Here is a 15,924-nt window from a genome sequence, read left to right as displayed (position 1 = left end):
TTGATTCATCGCCCGCCCAGGAACCTGTATTGCTATTATGCAGATTCCCATAGCGATTTAATCCACAGGTCCAGCTAGCGGCTCGAACAAGCAGATATATTTATATCCCCTCGCCCAAATCCCAGCGAGGCTCCCATCGGTCCTAAATCCCCGCTGCGCCCCCCTGTAAAACCCTGCTGACACTCAGCAACCCCAAACAGCCGCCTCTTGCCTATGCATTAGCCATCTATCCCAGCTCCCTGACACCTCTCCAACATAAACCCGTAAGGTCACAGTAAAATATCACTCTCCTGGCGAAAATAAAGCTTTGTCTCCCTCCTGATCTATAGGATATCAAATAAAGCCGTGGCTTTGATAGTGGCTTTCCGGTGTGCAGGGGTGCTTTCCGAGCACACAATGAAGATAGACGAGGTGGGATTGCCTCGGCCTCTCGTGGTTTACCTCTCTCTCTCTCTCTCTCTCTCTCTCTCTCTCTCTCTCTCTCTCTCTCTCTCTCTCTCATTCGTTCTTTCTCTTTTCCTTGATGCTATATTATTATTCAGTGTCTTTTTCACCCCCGTTTTCCCTTGTATTTTTTTTTATCAGTGCTGTAGTTTGGACACAGTCAGTTATTAGTAGGTTTGTTAATCTTGTTATTCTGCAGTTCTGAATTTACTGCATCCAGAAATCAGTAGTGTTTACTGCTGCCAGTGGCTTCCTTTTTCCAAGTCTCTTCAGATATTTGTACTGCCTAACGCTGCATCCCAATCGCGTCCCTTTCACAACAGCCCCTGCTTCTTCTGGTTTTCAGCTGGTTGTCTGTATTCACATTTTAAATGTATATTTATTGAATTGCATCGTGTGTCAGATTGCGTGCCTGGGTCGTCATCACGTTAGTCTGTTCGGTATTGCAGCCTTCACTTTATTCCCTTCCAGTATTTCAATGTTCATGGTTTGCAAGCCACGTACCAGCTCTTACTGCGGCTCCAGGACTTGCGTTGCATAGAATGGATAAATGAATAAAGCATGCTTTCTGTTTGTCCCGTTAATTGTTTTCGTTTGTTTAACTATTTTTCTGTTGTTATTTCTTTCCCTCTTAATTATAGGGATTCCAAATGTGAGCCATCGAATTCAGGTTCTCTTTAGAACTCTGGTTTCACGTTGATCCCATTCTAGAACCCTCTGTTATATATATGCACAGTCGTTCTGCTTATTTTTAATAATAATAATAATAATAATAATAATAATAATAATAATAATAATAATAATAATAATAATAATAATAATAATAATAATAATAATAATAATAATTGTCATTTTGGAATTCATTATAATTAAATCTTCCAAACTTTCACGCTATCGCGACCTGTTTTTAATTCCTCCCCCGGCCTCCCGTATCAGCTCCCCGCAGCAGCGGCGCTGGTGCCCGGATCACAGCGCACAGATCTCTCCTTGCAGAACGCAGCGGTATCTCGTGGTTTCAGCACTGTAGCGGCTCCCTGGAGCATTCCACCAGGCGCGATAATATCTCAAAGGGAGTGGTTATCACCGAACATTATATTATAATCATTAGTGATTCTAGCCCTTTCACCTTTATTGCAGAATAGACACTCGGTGCCATTAATCTAAACTACAACAACCGTCCCCCACCGTTTCCATTTCTCTGAGTTTGCTATCCGTGTTAGTTTTAATCGGGGAAAAGGGGAGGTAGCAAAAAAACAAAAAAATCAAAACAATAAACGTGATTTGGGTGGAAAGTAAGCTCAAGAACGCAGGTCCCCTAAAACACCCTACTTAAATACAATCCAGAAACGAGAAGGGGTTTGGAAAGGTATTGCATACTGCTGCATTGCTCGACAGGACCTCAGACATGACCATGGTTCTGTATCTAGCGATGCTGCTGCATGTAGGGTCAGTGTATTAGATATAAGCAGCTGTCAGTAAAATGAGTTCCTCTGTGAAATATAAGATACATCCATTAAAACAGATGCTAATACCCTATTAATAACACTCCCTAAGAGTGTCATAGTGACATACTTACAAGTGCTGATTGAAAAAAATAATAACTATAAGTTCAAATGTAACCTTCCCTATAAAAATGAATATGCACAGAAATACTATCGCAGTGTTTGAAACGCACACGCATTGGTATTCAACTAACGCTGATGCGGGAGGCGGGTCCCTTTGGGTTCATTCATTAAGCCCCTAAAAGTAACCCCCCAAAAACAGTTTTGTTATATAGCTATCGGCCAAAAAGTGCAGCGCCACCAGCACTGCAATTTAATTCTATATCAACCAAGGCTGAGTTATAATGTATTTATTAAGTGATGCTGAAACAGCGTGAGGTGTCACGGAAAGCAGTTAACAAATAACCTTTAAACTGAATGAAGACGCGATTCGATTCCACTCCCGCGTCACGCAGCTTTAATGCACGCCAGTGCGTTCTCATGACACGTTTAAAACGAGGCGCACTGCTCTGGGCATTATCACGCCCCTCTGATCCGAACGGGTTTCAGTGGGACGGTGTGTGGGCTTGAAATGTGTATGCATGTAATCATGCGTGGGGTGTCGCATGGCGTCCCCAAATAAACCCTCAATAACCAATACTGTTGTACATATTTACACCGTCTGTGTGTATGACAACACAAATTAACATGCACCTTACTAGGGTTTTTAATACAACGTGGTTTTATCACAGATATAATTCTGTTGTCACCGAATTATTATAGATTATACAACTGTATTAAGCAAATTGTTTAAATGTAGAAAAAATAAGTTTGATTTAATTTTTTTCTTTTTTTTAGTAATCTGAAACTAAAAATATAGTAAGTATACATTTTTGACAGCGCGTTGCATTTTTGGAATAGGAGACACCAAAAGTAACGTGCTTATACTGTACACAATCTTTTGTATCGAAATAAAAACACGATTTCTGGCAGCAGGAAGACAAACAACAAATTCAATCGCAGACCTTATCCAGGGCATTGAGATGATCAATCCGGGACCCAATCAGTAATATCTATTATCTGAGAGTGCGTGATACAGGATGCGGGATTACCCGCATTGTGGAAGCTTTTATCGTTCCCGTGAAACCACAGACTGCTGTCTTTTTTGGAGCGCTGCATTAAAAGGTAAACGCAGTTATTTTCTTGAAATCCTTACCCAGGGATGAATGAGGTAGGTAGCGTTGAAAACATTTCTGTTGGTGAAGCTCGCAGTTTACACGCAGCAAATGCATTCATAAAGAAAACTGTAGCTAGACCTAGAGACGGGCAGGGATGTACCAGGTCGTCTTTATATCTGTAGCAATGACTTTCAAAGAAAAAAAAAAAGAAAAACATTATTGGTATTTCTTTTTATGTTTTAAAAAAAGGGAAAATTAATCGTTCAGCAATAAAGGAGATTTTAATTGTAAACTCCACAATCTATGCAGATTAAGTAAGATTATTATTATCATTACTATTATTTTGTATTGTGTGTGCGTATACCTATATACAACCCCCCCCCCCCCCCCCCCCCCCCCCCCCCCCGGCCCGGGATATCGCACAAGAACTGCTGGTAAGAGAGAGAGAGAGAGCTCGAGGGGATGCTGTCTCGCGTAGTTGATCAAAGGCTCGGCCAGCGCTAATATTTCTCACTTTATTACAGAGTGTCACCCGGGTCTTTACATGCATGGCGATCAGAAAGATAGGAGCGCAAACCCCTACCGGATAGGAGAGGTTAGGGTCACGTGTATTACTGAAAATAGAGGGGGGAGAGAGAGAGAGAGAGAGAGAGAGAGAGAGAGAGAGAGAGAGAGAGAGAGAGAGAGAGAGAGAGAGAGAGAGAGAAACCTTGTTATATATATATATATATATATATATATATATATATATATATATATATATATATATATATATCCTAGTAAAGCACACGGTTACAAACTTTAAACTTGAACTTTTCAACTTGTCTCAGAAGCGAGAGCTTGTATGCTGCATTACGTTTGTTTAATTTTGTATCATTGGGTTTATTGATTTTAGCAAATAGAGAAATGCATTATCACCGTATTATTATTATTATTATTATTATTATTATTATTACAATCCCATTTTAAAAGTTTCAATGAATGTAGCGTTTTGCTAAATGTAATGTAACTCTTTACTGTGGATGTATTTATTTTCTGGTACTTTTACAATTTTTTTTTGCTGTTGCTGTGGAGACATCACTGTAATATAAATAGCAGTAGTAATGTCTTAATATTTCTTATTATTGAGTAATATCCGGATTAGCTGGATTAGTTTAGCAAAACAAACCAATGTATTTGATAAGCACACTAATTCTAATGAGTGTACTGACTTTCATTATAATTCGGGTATATGTGCAGGTTTAATTGTGATATACCATCAGCAGAAGACAATATAAAACAATACATTAGATACGCTTGTTCGATAAAGAATTTTATATATATATTGTTGCTCTTGAAATCAGAGTTCTCCAAACTAGTTAAGTGAAATGCAATGTCAAATGGAATTGCGTTTTATTTGACTAGTTTGGAGAACTCTGACCCGACCATTCCCCACATGCACTCCAACACAAACACATGTCATGTAAACATGAAACAAGAACTCAATGAACTTGGATTTCCAAGAAATCCTGAGAACCTGAACCGCGTAGTGAACCCGTGACATTTATTATTATTATTATTATTATTATTATTATTATTATTATTATTATTATTATTATTATTATTATTTATTTCTTAGCAGACGTCCTTATCCAGGGCGACTTACAGTCATAAACAATTTACGCGTCTCATGGAGTTAATTGGGGGATTTGAGCCACTTCTAATCTTTATACAGTATAAATTAAACGAAATAGCTGCTCCAGAAAGAACGTTAATTATGGTTCCCCTTTTTTGTGTAGGCTCTAAAAAAGAACTTTTCTTATATACTGAACGAAGAAGGGTTATGTGTAATGGATTCGATATGGAGCTGAAGAGTTCTAAATAGAACCATTAAGGGTTCCATAAATGGATGCTTCACTGGAACCAGCATGTGTACCTTTACCCAAGGATAGATACTGCAGTGAATCATGTTGTATGTGGCTGTCGCTATGTTGCATACTCTATATATTTAATGGATATTGTTTTTTTGTTGCACTATATTCCTCGCCTGTGTGAAGCATTGTTGGTATTGCATATTGAAGATAAATAACGCGCCAGAAATGGTAAAAAAAAGAATACTTTGAAATAATTCCACATTACGGTGTTTAAATTCGCAACATTCCCTTCAGTTATTCCTAAGAAAAACTCATAATAAACAGCAGGCCACCGGAGAATGATGCAATAATAATAATAATAATAATAATAATAATAATAATAATAATAATAATGTGAAGTAGTACATACAGTGCAGTGAATAATATTCCTAAAGCCGCTGTAACGCCCGTCCTTAGAGCCGAGGTATTCTTCAATCGATAGCTCCCTCTAGTTTTTGAGAGTCACTGGCTGTTAGATTTTTTTCTCATGTTTTGATGGAGAGGCGAGGGGTCTGGCTACAGATTGCTTTATTCGTGTCTATTCTTGTGTCGCGCTTTTTCGAATATCTATTTAAGTTATTTTTTTATATAAGTATTAATGTATGCCAAACACATTTATAGCAGGTGTTTTTCATTCAGAAACAGTCGGTACTCAACGGCTATAAAAGCTTGTAGAATACTTTAGGTTCTGTTCAGAGAGAAACACGCTCATGTTTAAATACCTGCCCACGGTGCGTTAATGCTGATAATCCGGGCATTGTTGTGAATTGCTGTGGAATGTGTTCACAGCTAAGGTTTGCTTCATACCAATTCCATGGAAATCACGTGTAGACTCAAAAAAAAACATTACAATTAATGACAATTAGTGACACTTATTAGATTGTCAAAAGCAAAAGGCCTCACGTTTTGGGACAAGTTATGCCACAACATGCTCCAAAAATATAGTTTACCTAAATAGTCTCATCACTAGAAAACTGTACCTCCCCTTTTCATTACTATTGTAATGTAAATATAGTTTATCAACAGACAGTCTCATCACTAGAAAACTGTACCTCCCCTTTTCATTACTATAATTTATAATGTAAATATAGTGCTAACATCTTGTTCTGCATGACAAAAATAACATGCAAATAAGTTAGAGTAAAATACAGTGTATGCAGAATTCTCCTCCTTCTAATTATTGTAACTATTAGTAATGGTGGTGATATTATTATTATTATTATTATTATTATTATTATTATTATTATTATTATTATTATTATTATTATTATTATTTTATTATTATTAAGAAGAAGAAGAAGAAGAAGAAGAAGAAGAAGAAGAAGAAGAAGAAGAAGAAGAAGAAGAAGAAGAAGAAGAAGAAGCTTTTGGGTCACCCTAAAATCTTGGGGTGAAACACAGTGCAGGTACCTACAATATGTATGCCTTATCTGGGACACAGAGTGCTAGAAAGGGTCGCAGGCTGGCTGCTTCACTGTACCGTGTCACTCTCTGAAGTAAAAACCTGCGTTTAACAGTATAGCATTGAAGAGACCGTATTGAGCTTTCCTTGTTTAGAAAGGTCCGCTTCAAGACAATCGTGTGCATTGCTAAGCTGAGCGACGGGCATTAGAAGACGCTTATGGTTTATTTTATTTGAATTCGTTGTACTTGATTTACATGCCACAATGTTTCCTTCCGGGACAGCTGAACTCACTTCAAGATACACTTCAAGAAGTATCGAGTGCTGACAAGTTTCGTCGCCAAACTGTCAGAACTCACCCCTGTAGGGAGAACTCCTTTTCTAGCGTGGGTGGAAATGCAACCAGATGCTTAACAGATGAATTAAAACACACAGACACACACACACACACGCACACACACACACACACGCACGCACACACACACAGAAACAAACACACTCGCACGCACACACACACAGACAGGGCAAGGAAGACAATGCGAGAGAGATGCTCGGGCGCTAAGATGTTGTGCGTTCATCTCTTATCTGGTATTCATCCCAGAACAACACATGCCATCCAAAGGGGGTCCCGCAGTCAAAAGAAGAGGCCCCCAGAGACACGAGTACAGCTGTCACTGTATAGGGCACAGGAGGACCGGAACGCACGGCCCGTCCCGACCCCTCTCCACTCTGCACTATGCGCTTCTGTTTTACATGAGAACGAGCCCATATGCACGAGGAGAGTTGGTATTGATTCTAGATTTCTAGTGGAACGTTTACACAATAAACGCCGCCAGAATTACAAATAGCTGAAAGAATATTTTGAGAGGGGTGGGGGTGGGGGGTCGCGGGTGCGGGTGCGTTGTGATTTAGGATTAGGTATAGAAGGCACGTGTGGAGCTCACACATAAATAATGTAAATATAGAAAGTAGCAGAACACAAATATTTCTTATATTCGGCAGATTAAAAAAAAGAAAAAAAGAAAAAAAGCGTTTTAAGAGCCGACTGTCGTTTCAATATTTTTTGTATTTAGTGAAGTAAATACTCATCCTTATACTACGCTTTCTCTAGAATTGCTGTTAATGTTTATCTCACAAGTTAAGAAAACTCGACTTAATAATAAGAGGGAGAGTTGTATTTCACATGAATATGTTTTTCATAATTTATACAGTTAAGTATTTAGTGATGTGTTTTAAAAAAAATAGTTTATTTACATCTGTCTTGATCTGTGTTACCAAACGCAATACAGAAATATTGAATAACATAACTATATTTCATATTAATATCAGACCAGCGCTTGTTTATTTAATATTATTATACCCAATAGCCAAATAAATATCATTGAACAGGGAGATCCAAGTATATCAAATGAAAACTTTTGAGTTTACGTTGTACATTTTGCAATGCAAGATTGCTAAATAAATGAAAGTATTAAGGCTACTCCACCACCTTTAAATTAAAACACACAAACACGGCGTAAAATTGTAATGCAGCGGTGATATGGTATTCAATAGATTAATCCACAAATACCCGTGTATGAGGAACATATCTTAATGCCCTTATCTGGAACACCCGCTCCGTGGCTTCTGCACCGCGTCACCGCGTATTTATACAACGCATAATACAAGGTATTGACAGTATTGGCATTTGACACGTTTTTCGCGTTACAGCTTGATTGTGTACTGTTTTGACCGCCACCAATTACAACGCGCTATTGTTTAAACTGATGGCTACTAATTCTAGAAACGCCCCAATATTATCCTTTCTTTTTGTGTTGGTGTTACTTCTGAGAGAGTACTTATAAACACATTGGTATCATTGTGAACGAGGCGATTTGTATTGCTTGTATTACATTGTAATTAATAGATTTCATATGCTAGAATCCACTCACATGCCCGTTGAAGCTGCAGACTGAACAGACGGTCTATTGTTGGACGGCTTTCTTTACCTGCCCGTAGAGCCGTCCTTCACTAAACATTATTCAGACAACAAACAGCCAGGTTTGTTTGTGGATGTTTATTGGTGCATTTAAGATGAATGGATTTAACAGTGCTCATTACACATCGAAAGAAGGTGGGACTGATTAACAAGTACCAAGGTGCTCAAATGACTCCTTACCCTCTGTTCCTGTGCCAGGCACCAGGCGCGTTTCTATAGAAGACCTTTCTTAAAAGCCTTGACTTGAAGACAGTTACACGAACCATAATATTATAATAATTAAACAAAAATCAAAATAAGAATACAAATGCGTGTAACAATAACAACGAATATAATAATCAACAACATTTGTAACAACACGGCATTGTAATTTAAAACATTGGTTCGTTCCTTATAATAACCCATTGTACACTGGAGACTTATTAAAATAGTGTGTGTGTGTGTGTGTGTGTGTGTGTGTGTGTGTGTGTGTGTGTGTGTGTGTGCGTGTGTGTATATATATAGTGTATCAATGGGAAACATATCTAACGTTGTATTGATTGATCATAATATAATAAATACAGTTTCACAAAGTAAACAGGTCCATTCCTACATTTAGCAAATATGCTTTCCTTATAAAAAGAAAAAGAAAGAAAAAGGAAAAGTTTGTTGTTATTCACAAACTTATTTACTCACCTCGGTCCTCTGAAAAGACCCGTCCTGGTATTTCAGCGGGACTCTCCGGGTGATGTGTGTCGCATGTGTGGAGACTTGACGCCATACATTTAAAAGGTTCAGACTAGTCCCATATTCAAAAGGCCATAAATACATGTATGAAAAGTACAGTTTATTACTGTAAATTACCATTTACTTGCTAGCCTGTGCTTCCCCATAGAGATAGCAAACAGTACGACAATTCAACTCAATAAAATACAGTACAGCCTTTGAGAAACCGAGTGATTCCGGTCATGGTCTTGACATTGTGTCATATACACAGCTATGACATATCCTCTCAAAATCGATTGGCGCACATCATAGGACTAAGTCGTGGCCTGCGATTCAGTTCTATAGAATATAAACAGCGGCAACAGATGACCTCAATACAATCTAAATACAATTAGCAAAGAAAAAAAAATACAATCCGACTTTTAATATATATATATATATATATATATATATATATATATATATATATATATATATATATATATATATATATATATATATATATATGCTAGTCTCCCAACTTCCACATGACAGTTTGTAAGGTTTTTGGACATTCGGGTTCTTCCACTGTTCTCTATAAATAGCACGCAGTGTACACTCAAAGCGTGGAGGGGATAGTTAATGGTAACTTGGATGGCGAGGCGCTGATTGGCGCAGGTGTTCAGTGACGTAGCGAGGATGTGAATAAGGGTGGCGTGTGCCTCCAGGAACATGCAGACTAGTGGCGCTTCTATCGGGAGCATCAACTGAGTAAAGCGATCAGTACGGGAACAGACATGACAAATACACTCTAACTTCTCACAAGCAGAGAGGACAGACACTGCAAGGGGTCAGGTCTTTAAACAGCTACTTGAAGCGAAGGGCGATGGACATGAAAAACACAATCCTGCGATTATGGTAGGCATGTTTATTTTTGGTGCTAATGATACTGTCCACCACAAATTGCATTAGATGCATGGCATAGATGTTAGTTAACTATACTGACAACACTGCTCATAATCCCTTTACATGTGCCCCACCTGACGAGCACAGTGTGGGTTTGTATTTTTAGTGCAAACAGGCCGTGGTGTGGTGTCCGTTTGCAAACATTGTTTGGTCATTTATGTTTTGGAAGAAGAAATAGAAGACTGATCTTCGTGGCTCTACCTCAGAACTGACAAAAACCTTTTTTGGAATCTTCGTATTTTGGGCCAGAAAAAGGGGAGCGCGAGCGAAAGAGAAAGAGAGAAGGGGGGCTGGTTTTCTTCCTCTTCTTCTTCCTCTTCTTCTTCACCACTCCAATCGACCCAGAGGACCTCACAGCAGACAGGAACCAAATCCCTTGTAGTGAAATCCACCTTGTTGCAAATCATCAGAGACAGACAGAACGCCTTGCCGATTCCTGGGACTGGATCCAAAGACGATGGTGCACTGTGCTGGGTGCGAAAGACCCATTCTGGACAGGTTTCTGCTCAATGTTCTGGACCGAGCCTGGCACGTGAAGTGTGTGCAGTGCTGTGAGTGTAAAGGGAATTTAACGGAGAAGTGCTTCTCGAGAGAAGGGAAACTCTACTGCAAAAACGACTTCTTTAGGTAAGCACCTGGCCGGGAGCAGCATTATTTCCAATTGAATTGGCATAGCTCGTAAACTTCATTCACAAACAAATACCAAATATATTCAATTGATATAATTGTTTTGTTCTATATATGTTCATATCTGTTCATATATTTTTTTTAACAGTAATATACAGCCTATCATCAGACATGTATGCAATACACTGCCAAACTAGTCTGCTCGGTTTAACAGTATCGTGTGAACAAATATGCCATTAAAATATATGAAATATATGAATAAATTAATGCAAAACACCTCACTAACTAAAATGTAAAAACGCGTATTTTTTGGACCTGTACAAACTGATTTTCACCGGCTATTGTATGGTCCGGTGCAGGTATGTTTACCAACACTGCTAAACCAAAATATCTACTTAGAAATGGAATCTAATAATGTCATGCACTTTTTATTGCTTGTTCTAAATAGTACAGATCAATCGCAAGAGAATATAAGACATTAAAATAATTCAAGCTCTATCTAAATATGAGGCCCTACGTGCATTACTGTAGTTTATTAAACGAAAATATCTTTAAATTATAACAGCTGGGGGTTACATTATATATATATCTTTATATATCTTTATATATCTTTATATATATATATATATATATATATATATATATATATATATATATATATATATATATATATATATATATATATATCCTATTGTTTAAAAACATGTAATTTAATTTATGAGCTGAATTACAAAAATATTTTTCATGACATTTTTGTAATTCATAAAATTATGATGTGGTTTACAGCGAACGGCATTGCAAAACATATACTTAATCTTTATTATCAGACAAAATTAATATCGTCAAATGTACTAAACGAACCAATAACATACGCTTTTATGTGGACAAATTATTAGTTCAAAGTCTATATAAATATATGCATGTTAGATGCAGGCTACTTTCGGAAATGAGAAGATACAGATAATTTATCCGCGATTAAAAAGGTGTATTGCAGCTGGGCTGGGGGTGCAATGAATATCAGGGCCCATGATTAAGTAATAAGCAAACGAACCCCTGTTCTTTGTGGCGTTATGCTTCGCACATGATGAACTTTGTGTATTCGGTTGCAGGTAAGGTTCTAAAGGAAATGGCACGTTCCTTTTGGAAAGCTGCGCAGAAAGCAGAGAAACTGCAAAGATCAATAAATAGAGCGATTCCTGGAGGAAGTGTGAGCCGTCCCAGTGTTAGGTCTGTCTGCGCCGCCGGGCCATCGCTGCGGTTCTAGTAAATATGTGAAAAGTGGATTTAAATAATCAACTCGTTTGAAGAGGAAACCCGGAGACAAAACAATCACAGACCCGCAATCCACATTAATTAGTACACGCGCTCAATCCACACGGTTTACATGCGCGCACTGTTGAGTAAGGGACGGGCTCTGCTCTTAACTACACAAAAGGCTTTTTTAAAAAATAAGCACAGTGAAAAGCGTTGCTGTCATTAATGTGGAATAGAATGGAAGACTACCAAACCAAACCTCAATCACCAAACTAAATCACACAGCTCTCCTGTACAGGAACATAAGCACATGTGTAGTGTGCGTATAAATGGCACATAGCAGCTCCTTATATACACATGTAATTAAAAAAGAAAAGAAAGCAAAGTCGAGTATCTATCTAATAGTGGCTATAGCGTGTGTGTGTGTGTGTGTATATATATATATATATATATATATATATATATATATATATATATATAGGCTATAAAAAATAAGGAAATATTCAAATAATAATGTTTCTCATACGTGTATATAACAAAATATAGACAAATACATTCTGAATCACCAGTAAATTGAAATATAAGGTTAGTGTGTGCGGGAATGTTTGTGTGTGAGATCGACTCGCACTTACAGTTTACACAAGAAAACTAAAACCAACAAAACCACAGGGTGTTGAATGCTATATCATTGTCATTATAAAATACAGCACCACAAAACAGTAGCAAAAAAGATATTATTATTATTATTATTATTATTATTATTATTATTTGTTTATTTAGATTAAAGTGGGGCCGGTTCATCATTGAAAACATGTTTAAGTTTCATTGAACACTCAATCGACCCTTGCAAACTCTTTCCCTCGGTTATATAGAAATGCATGAGTTGCAGACCACAATGGAAATGGGATGATGATTTTGACAGGGGTGTATAACATACAAACACACACACACATTATATAGTAAATATAAACAGAAAGCAGGAATGCACTGTGCCGGCCTGTATTTATGTATATGGTATATATGTCACCACGACGCTGTTTGTGTTCCTCATACACACGCAGAGTGCGTTCCTGGTCTTGCTGTGCGGTAAACTCCGGTTCTGTTTTCACTCGCTCTTGCAGGCGCTTTGGTACCAAGTGTGCGGGCTGCTCTCAGGGCATCTCCCCGAGTGACCTGGTGCGGAGAGCCAGGAGCAAGGTGTTTCACTTGAACTGCTTCACTTGCATGATGTGCAACAAACAGCTCTCCACCGGAGAGGAACTCTACATCATCGACGAAAACAAATTCGTTTGCAAGGAAGATTTCCAGAACAGCAGCAGCAGCGGCAAAGACAGCAACCTCCTCTCAGGTAAGACTTATAATAATACTTACTTACTTATAATAATACTAAAACTCCTCTCAGGTAAGACTTATAATAATACTTACTTACTTATAATAATACTAAAACTCCTCTCAGGTAAGACTTATAATAATACTTACTTACTTATAATAATACTAAAACTCCTCTCAGGTAAGACTTATAATAATACTTACTTACTTATAATAATACTAAAACTCCTCTCAGGTAAGGCTTTACCATACAGACTGGCGTGTAAACATGGCGCTGTTTATTATTATCAATACTAATACTTATAATAATACTAAAACTACTACTAATACTACTACTGCTACTATTACTACTGCTACTACTACACTACTAATACTCATAGTGCATGTTCACATTGGAAAGTCGTTCATGCTCAGTGTAATAATAAGAGCAGTCTCGTTGTTCTTTCTTTCCCCACGATATTTAATATGTTATTAAGTTTGGTAAATATAACCAGCGGCAATTAAAAGCTAACTGTTCCCCTTCCTGCTACATCATCGGGGTATTGGTGGAAAGGTTATTATTATTATTATTATTATTATTATTATTATTATTATTATTATTATTATTATATAACACCGTATTTCAGCCTTGGTTAAATCGCTTCTCTTGTGTGTTTGATCAATATATTTTCAATGGGCTGAAACCAGATATTGTAATAGAATGGAGGGACGGGTCATTATTGGTGATGGCTCTCATTTCCATTTATTAGGAAAATAAAACACGTTTCTGTTATTATTATTATTATTATTATTATTATTATTATTATTATTATTATTATTATTATTATTATTATTAGTCACTGTATTCTACCCGTGTGCGCTTGATGTATGCATTTGTGTAACTTGCACGAAGAACCTAATGAAATGCTGTAGTGTAATTCAGTAGAAGCTATGCGTTTAATTATTTGATTAATAAATTACTTGAGGAAGTACAAAGTAGTGAATGTGCAACATGCAAAGCAAGCATTAACGCGCCCATTTAATATAAACGCCTGTACAGTAGTACAGTATTATCACAATATATTTGTGCAATAAGCCAACTGGTGTTTATCTGTGACCATAGCGTTTCCGTGGGGCATTTGAATTATAAAACTATAAACAAAACAAGACAAACCAAAAAAAAAGTATTAGAAACCATTACTAATTTTTAAAAATATTTTGTTTTACTTCCAGTAACAGCCTGTAGCGACCCCAGTTTATCTCCGGATTCTCAAGACCAGTTACAAGACGACATTAAAGACTCGGAAGGCGCGACGCTTTCTGACAAAGAAGGCGGTAATAACGAGAACGACGACCAGAACCTGGGAGGGAAGCGACGCGGCCCGCGCACCACCATCAAAGCCAAACAACTGGAGACGCTGAAAGCGGCGTTCGCGGCCACCCCCAAGCCCACGAGACACATCAGGGAGCAGCTGGCGCAGGAGACGGGGCTCAACATGAGGGTCATTCAGGTAAAGCCGGGGGGCGCTTTCAGTGTCATATTTCACAGTGACAGCACGGCTTTGAAAAACGAAGAAACGGGTACCGTGCCTGCATGCAGACAGATTCCAGCCGCTTTCCACACGGAGGAATTGTACAATTATTTGTGAAAGAAAAATAAAACGGGGTTAAGATAAACGAATAGGCCTATACACAGCACAAATAATAATAATAATAATAATAATAATAATAATAATAATAATAATAATAATTGGGTATTTGGGTATTTCACACATGCACTTATTTTGCACAGTATGTGTAACATAAGGTTTGTAACAAATAAATTAAAATGCTTTTCCCAAAAAGGGTGCAAGTTACACCTTTGCAAAAATATAATTGTGCCCGTACACGCACAAATATGAGGAAATATACGAAGCGCGAGCACACTAGATTTAAATAGAAATAACGGTATGTTAAACAATACTGAAACGTTTGAGCAACAACTATCTTTATAAATAATGTGCCGAAAGCCTGTGAAGCCATTGCTATAATGAAGGTGGCAGACATAACAGGTGTCGGCCCGCGGATTATTTCTAACGGCGCGCTGCTGTGTGTAGGGCTGTGAGAGAGACAGTGAGAGATGCTGAGCACGTGAACTGCGACGTGGCTCAAGAGGGAACACATCTGGAGAAAAGAAAGCAATGCAAACCCTCCCTCATGAAAGGGGATGTCAATTGCATGTGAACAGTTTGCTACAAAAAAAACCCAAGCAAATAACCGCTTCACTTGCATCTCCTATCAATCATGAACGCGGCCCGGTATGAGAAATGAAAAATGCGCGCTGTGGGCTTCTGCTAACGCGGTGCCGCTTCGGTCGAGAAGGGCCGTGCTGTTGTTGTTTTCGCTCGAGTTTCAGATTGTAAATCTTACCTACCTGTTGGATGGAGATTTTAGATAGAGATATATAGATTGAAATCGTCAGGTTGTTGGGGGTTTTGGAACCATCAAAATGTGACCAGATTTAGAGAAGCACGCTGTACATCATTTAGGTGTAAAAAAAAAATGTTTTCAGGAATTTCTGATTCGGCTGTGTCTGCCCAGTGCTCAGACTTGTATTATTATTATTATTATTATTATTATTATTATTATTATTATTATTATTATTATTATTATTATTATTGTACTGTAGTTTTAAATAGATACATTAGATGCATTAAATAGTTAACTGTTT

The 15,924-nt window shown here is 37.7% G+C and overlaps 1 protein-coding gene across 2 annotated transcripts in view; it reads left to right on the top strand.

Annotated features, from left to right (window-relative positions):
- The first annotated feature begins 9,699 nt into the window (after positions 1 to 9,699).
- LOC117429407 (LIM/homeobox protein Lhx1) overlaps positions 9,700 to 15,924 on the top strand; it is an 11,919-nt gene continuing 5,694 nt past the window's right edge. The window contains exons 1-3 of one of the 2 annotated variants that reach the window (XM_059001434.1): positions 9,700 to 9,977; positions 13,028 to 13,254; positions 14,448 to 14,725. In XM_059001434.1, the coding sequence (XP_058857417.1) occupies positions 9,946 to 9,977; positions 13,028 to 13,254; positions 14,448 to 14,725 (537 nt within the window). In that variant the 5' untranslated portion in view covers positions 9,700 to 9,945. Of the gene's footprint in view, positions 10,653 to 13,027; positions 13,255 to 14,447; positions 14,726 to 15,924 lie in introns of both variants that reach the window. The other variant, XM_059001433.1, reaches the window with a different exon arrangement.

The sequence above is a fragment of the Acipenser ruthenus genome, chromosome 26 (genome assembly GCF_902713425.1).
Source record: "Acipenser ruthenus chromosome 26, fAciRut3.2 maternal haplotype, whole genome shotgun sequence".
Classification (NCBI taxonomy): domain Eukaryota; kingdom Metazoa; phylum Chordata; class Actinopteri; order Acipenseriformes; family Acipenseridae; genus Acipenser; species Acipenser ruthenus.
Note: the sequence above shows the minus strand (reverse complement) of the source record. Positions and strands in the feature narration are given on the sequence as shown.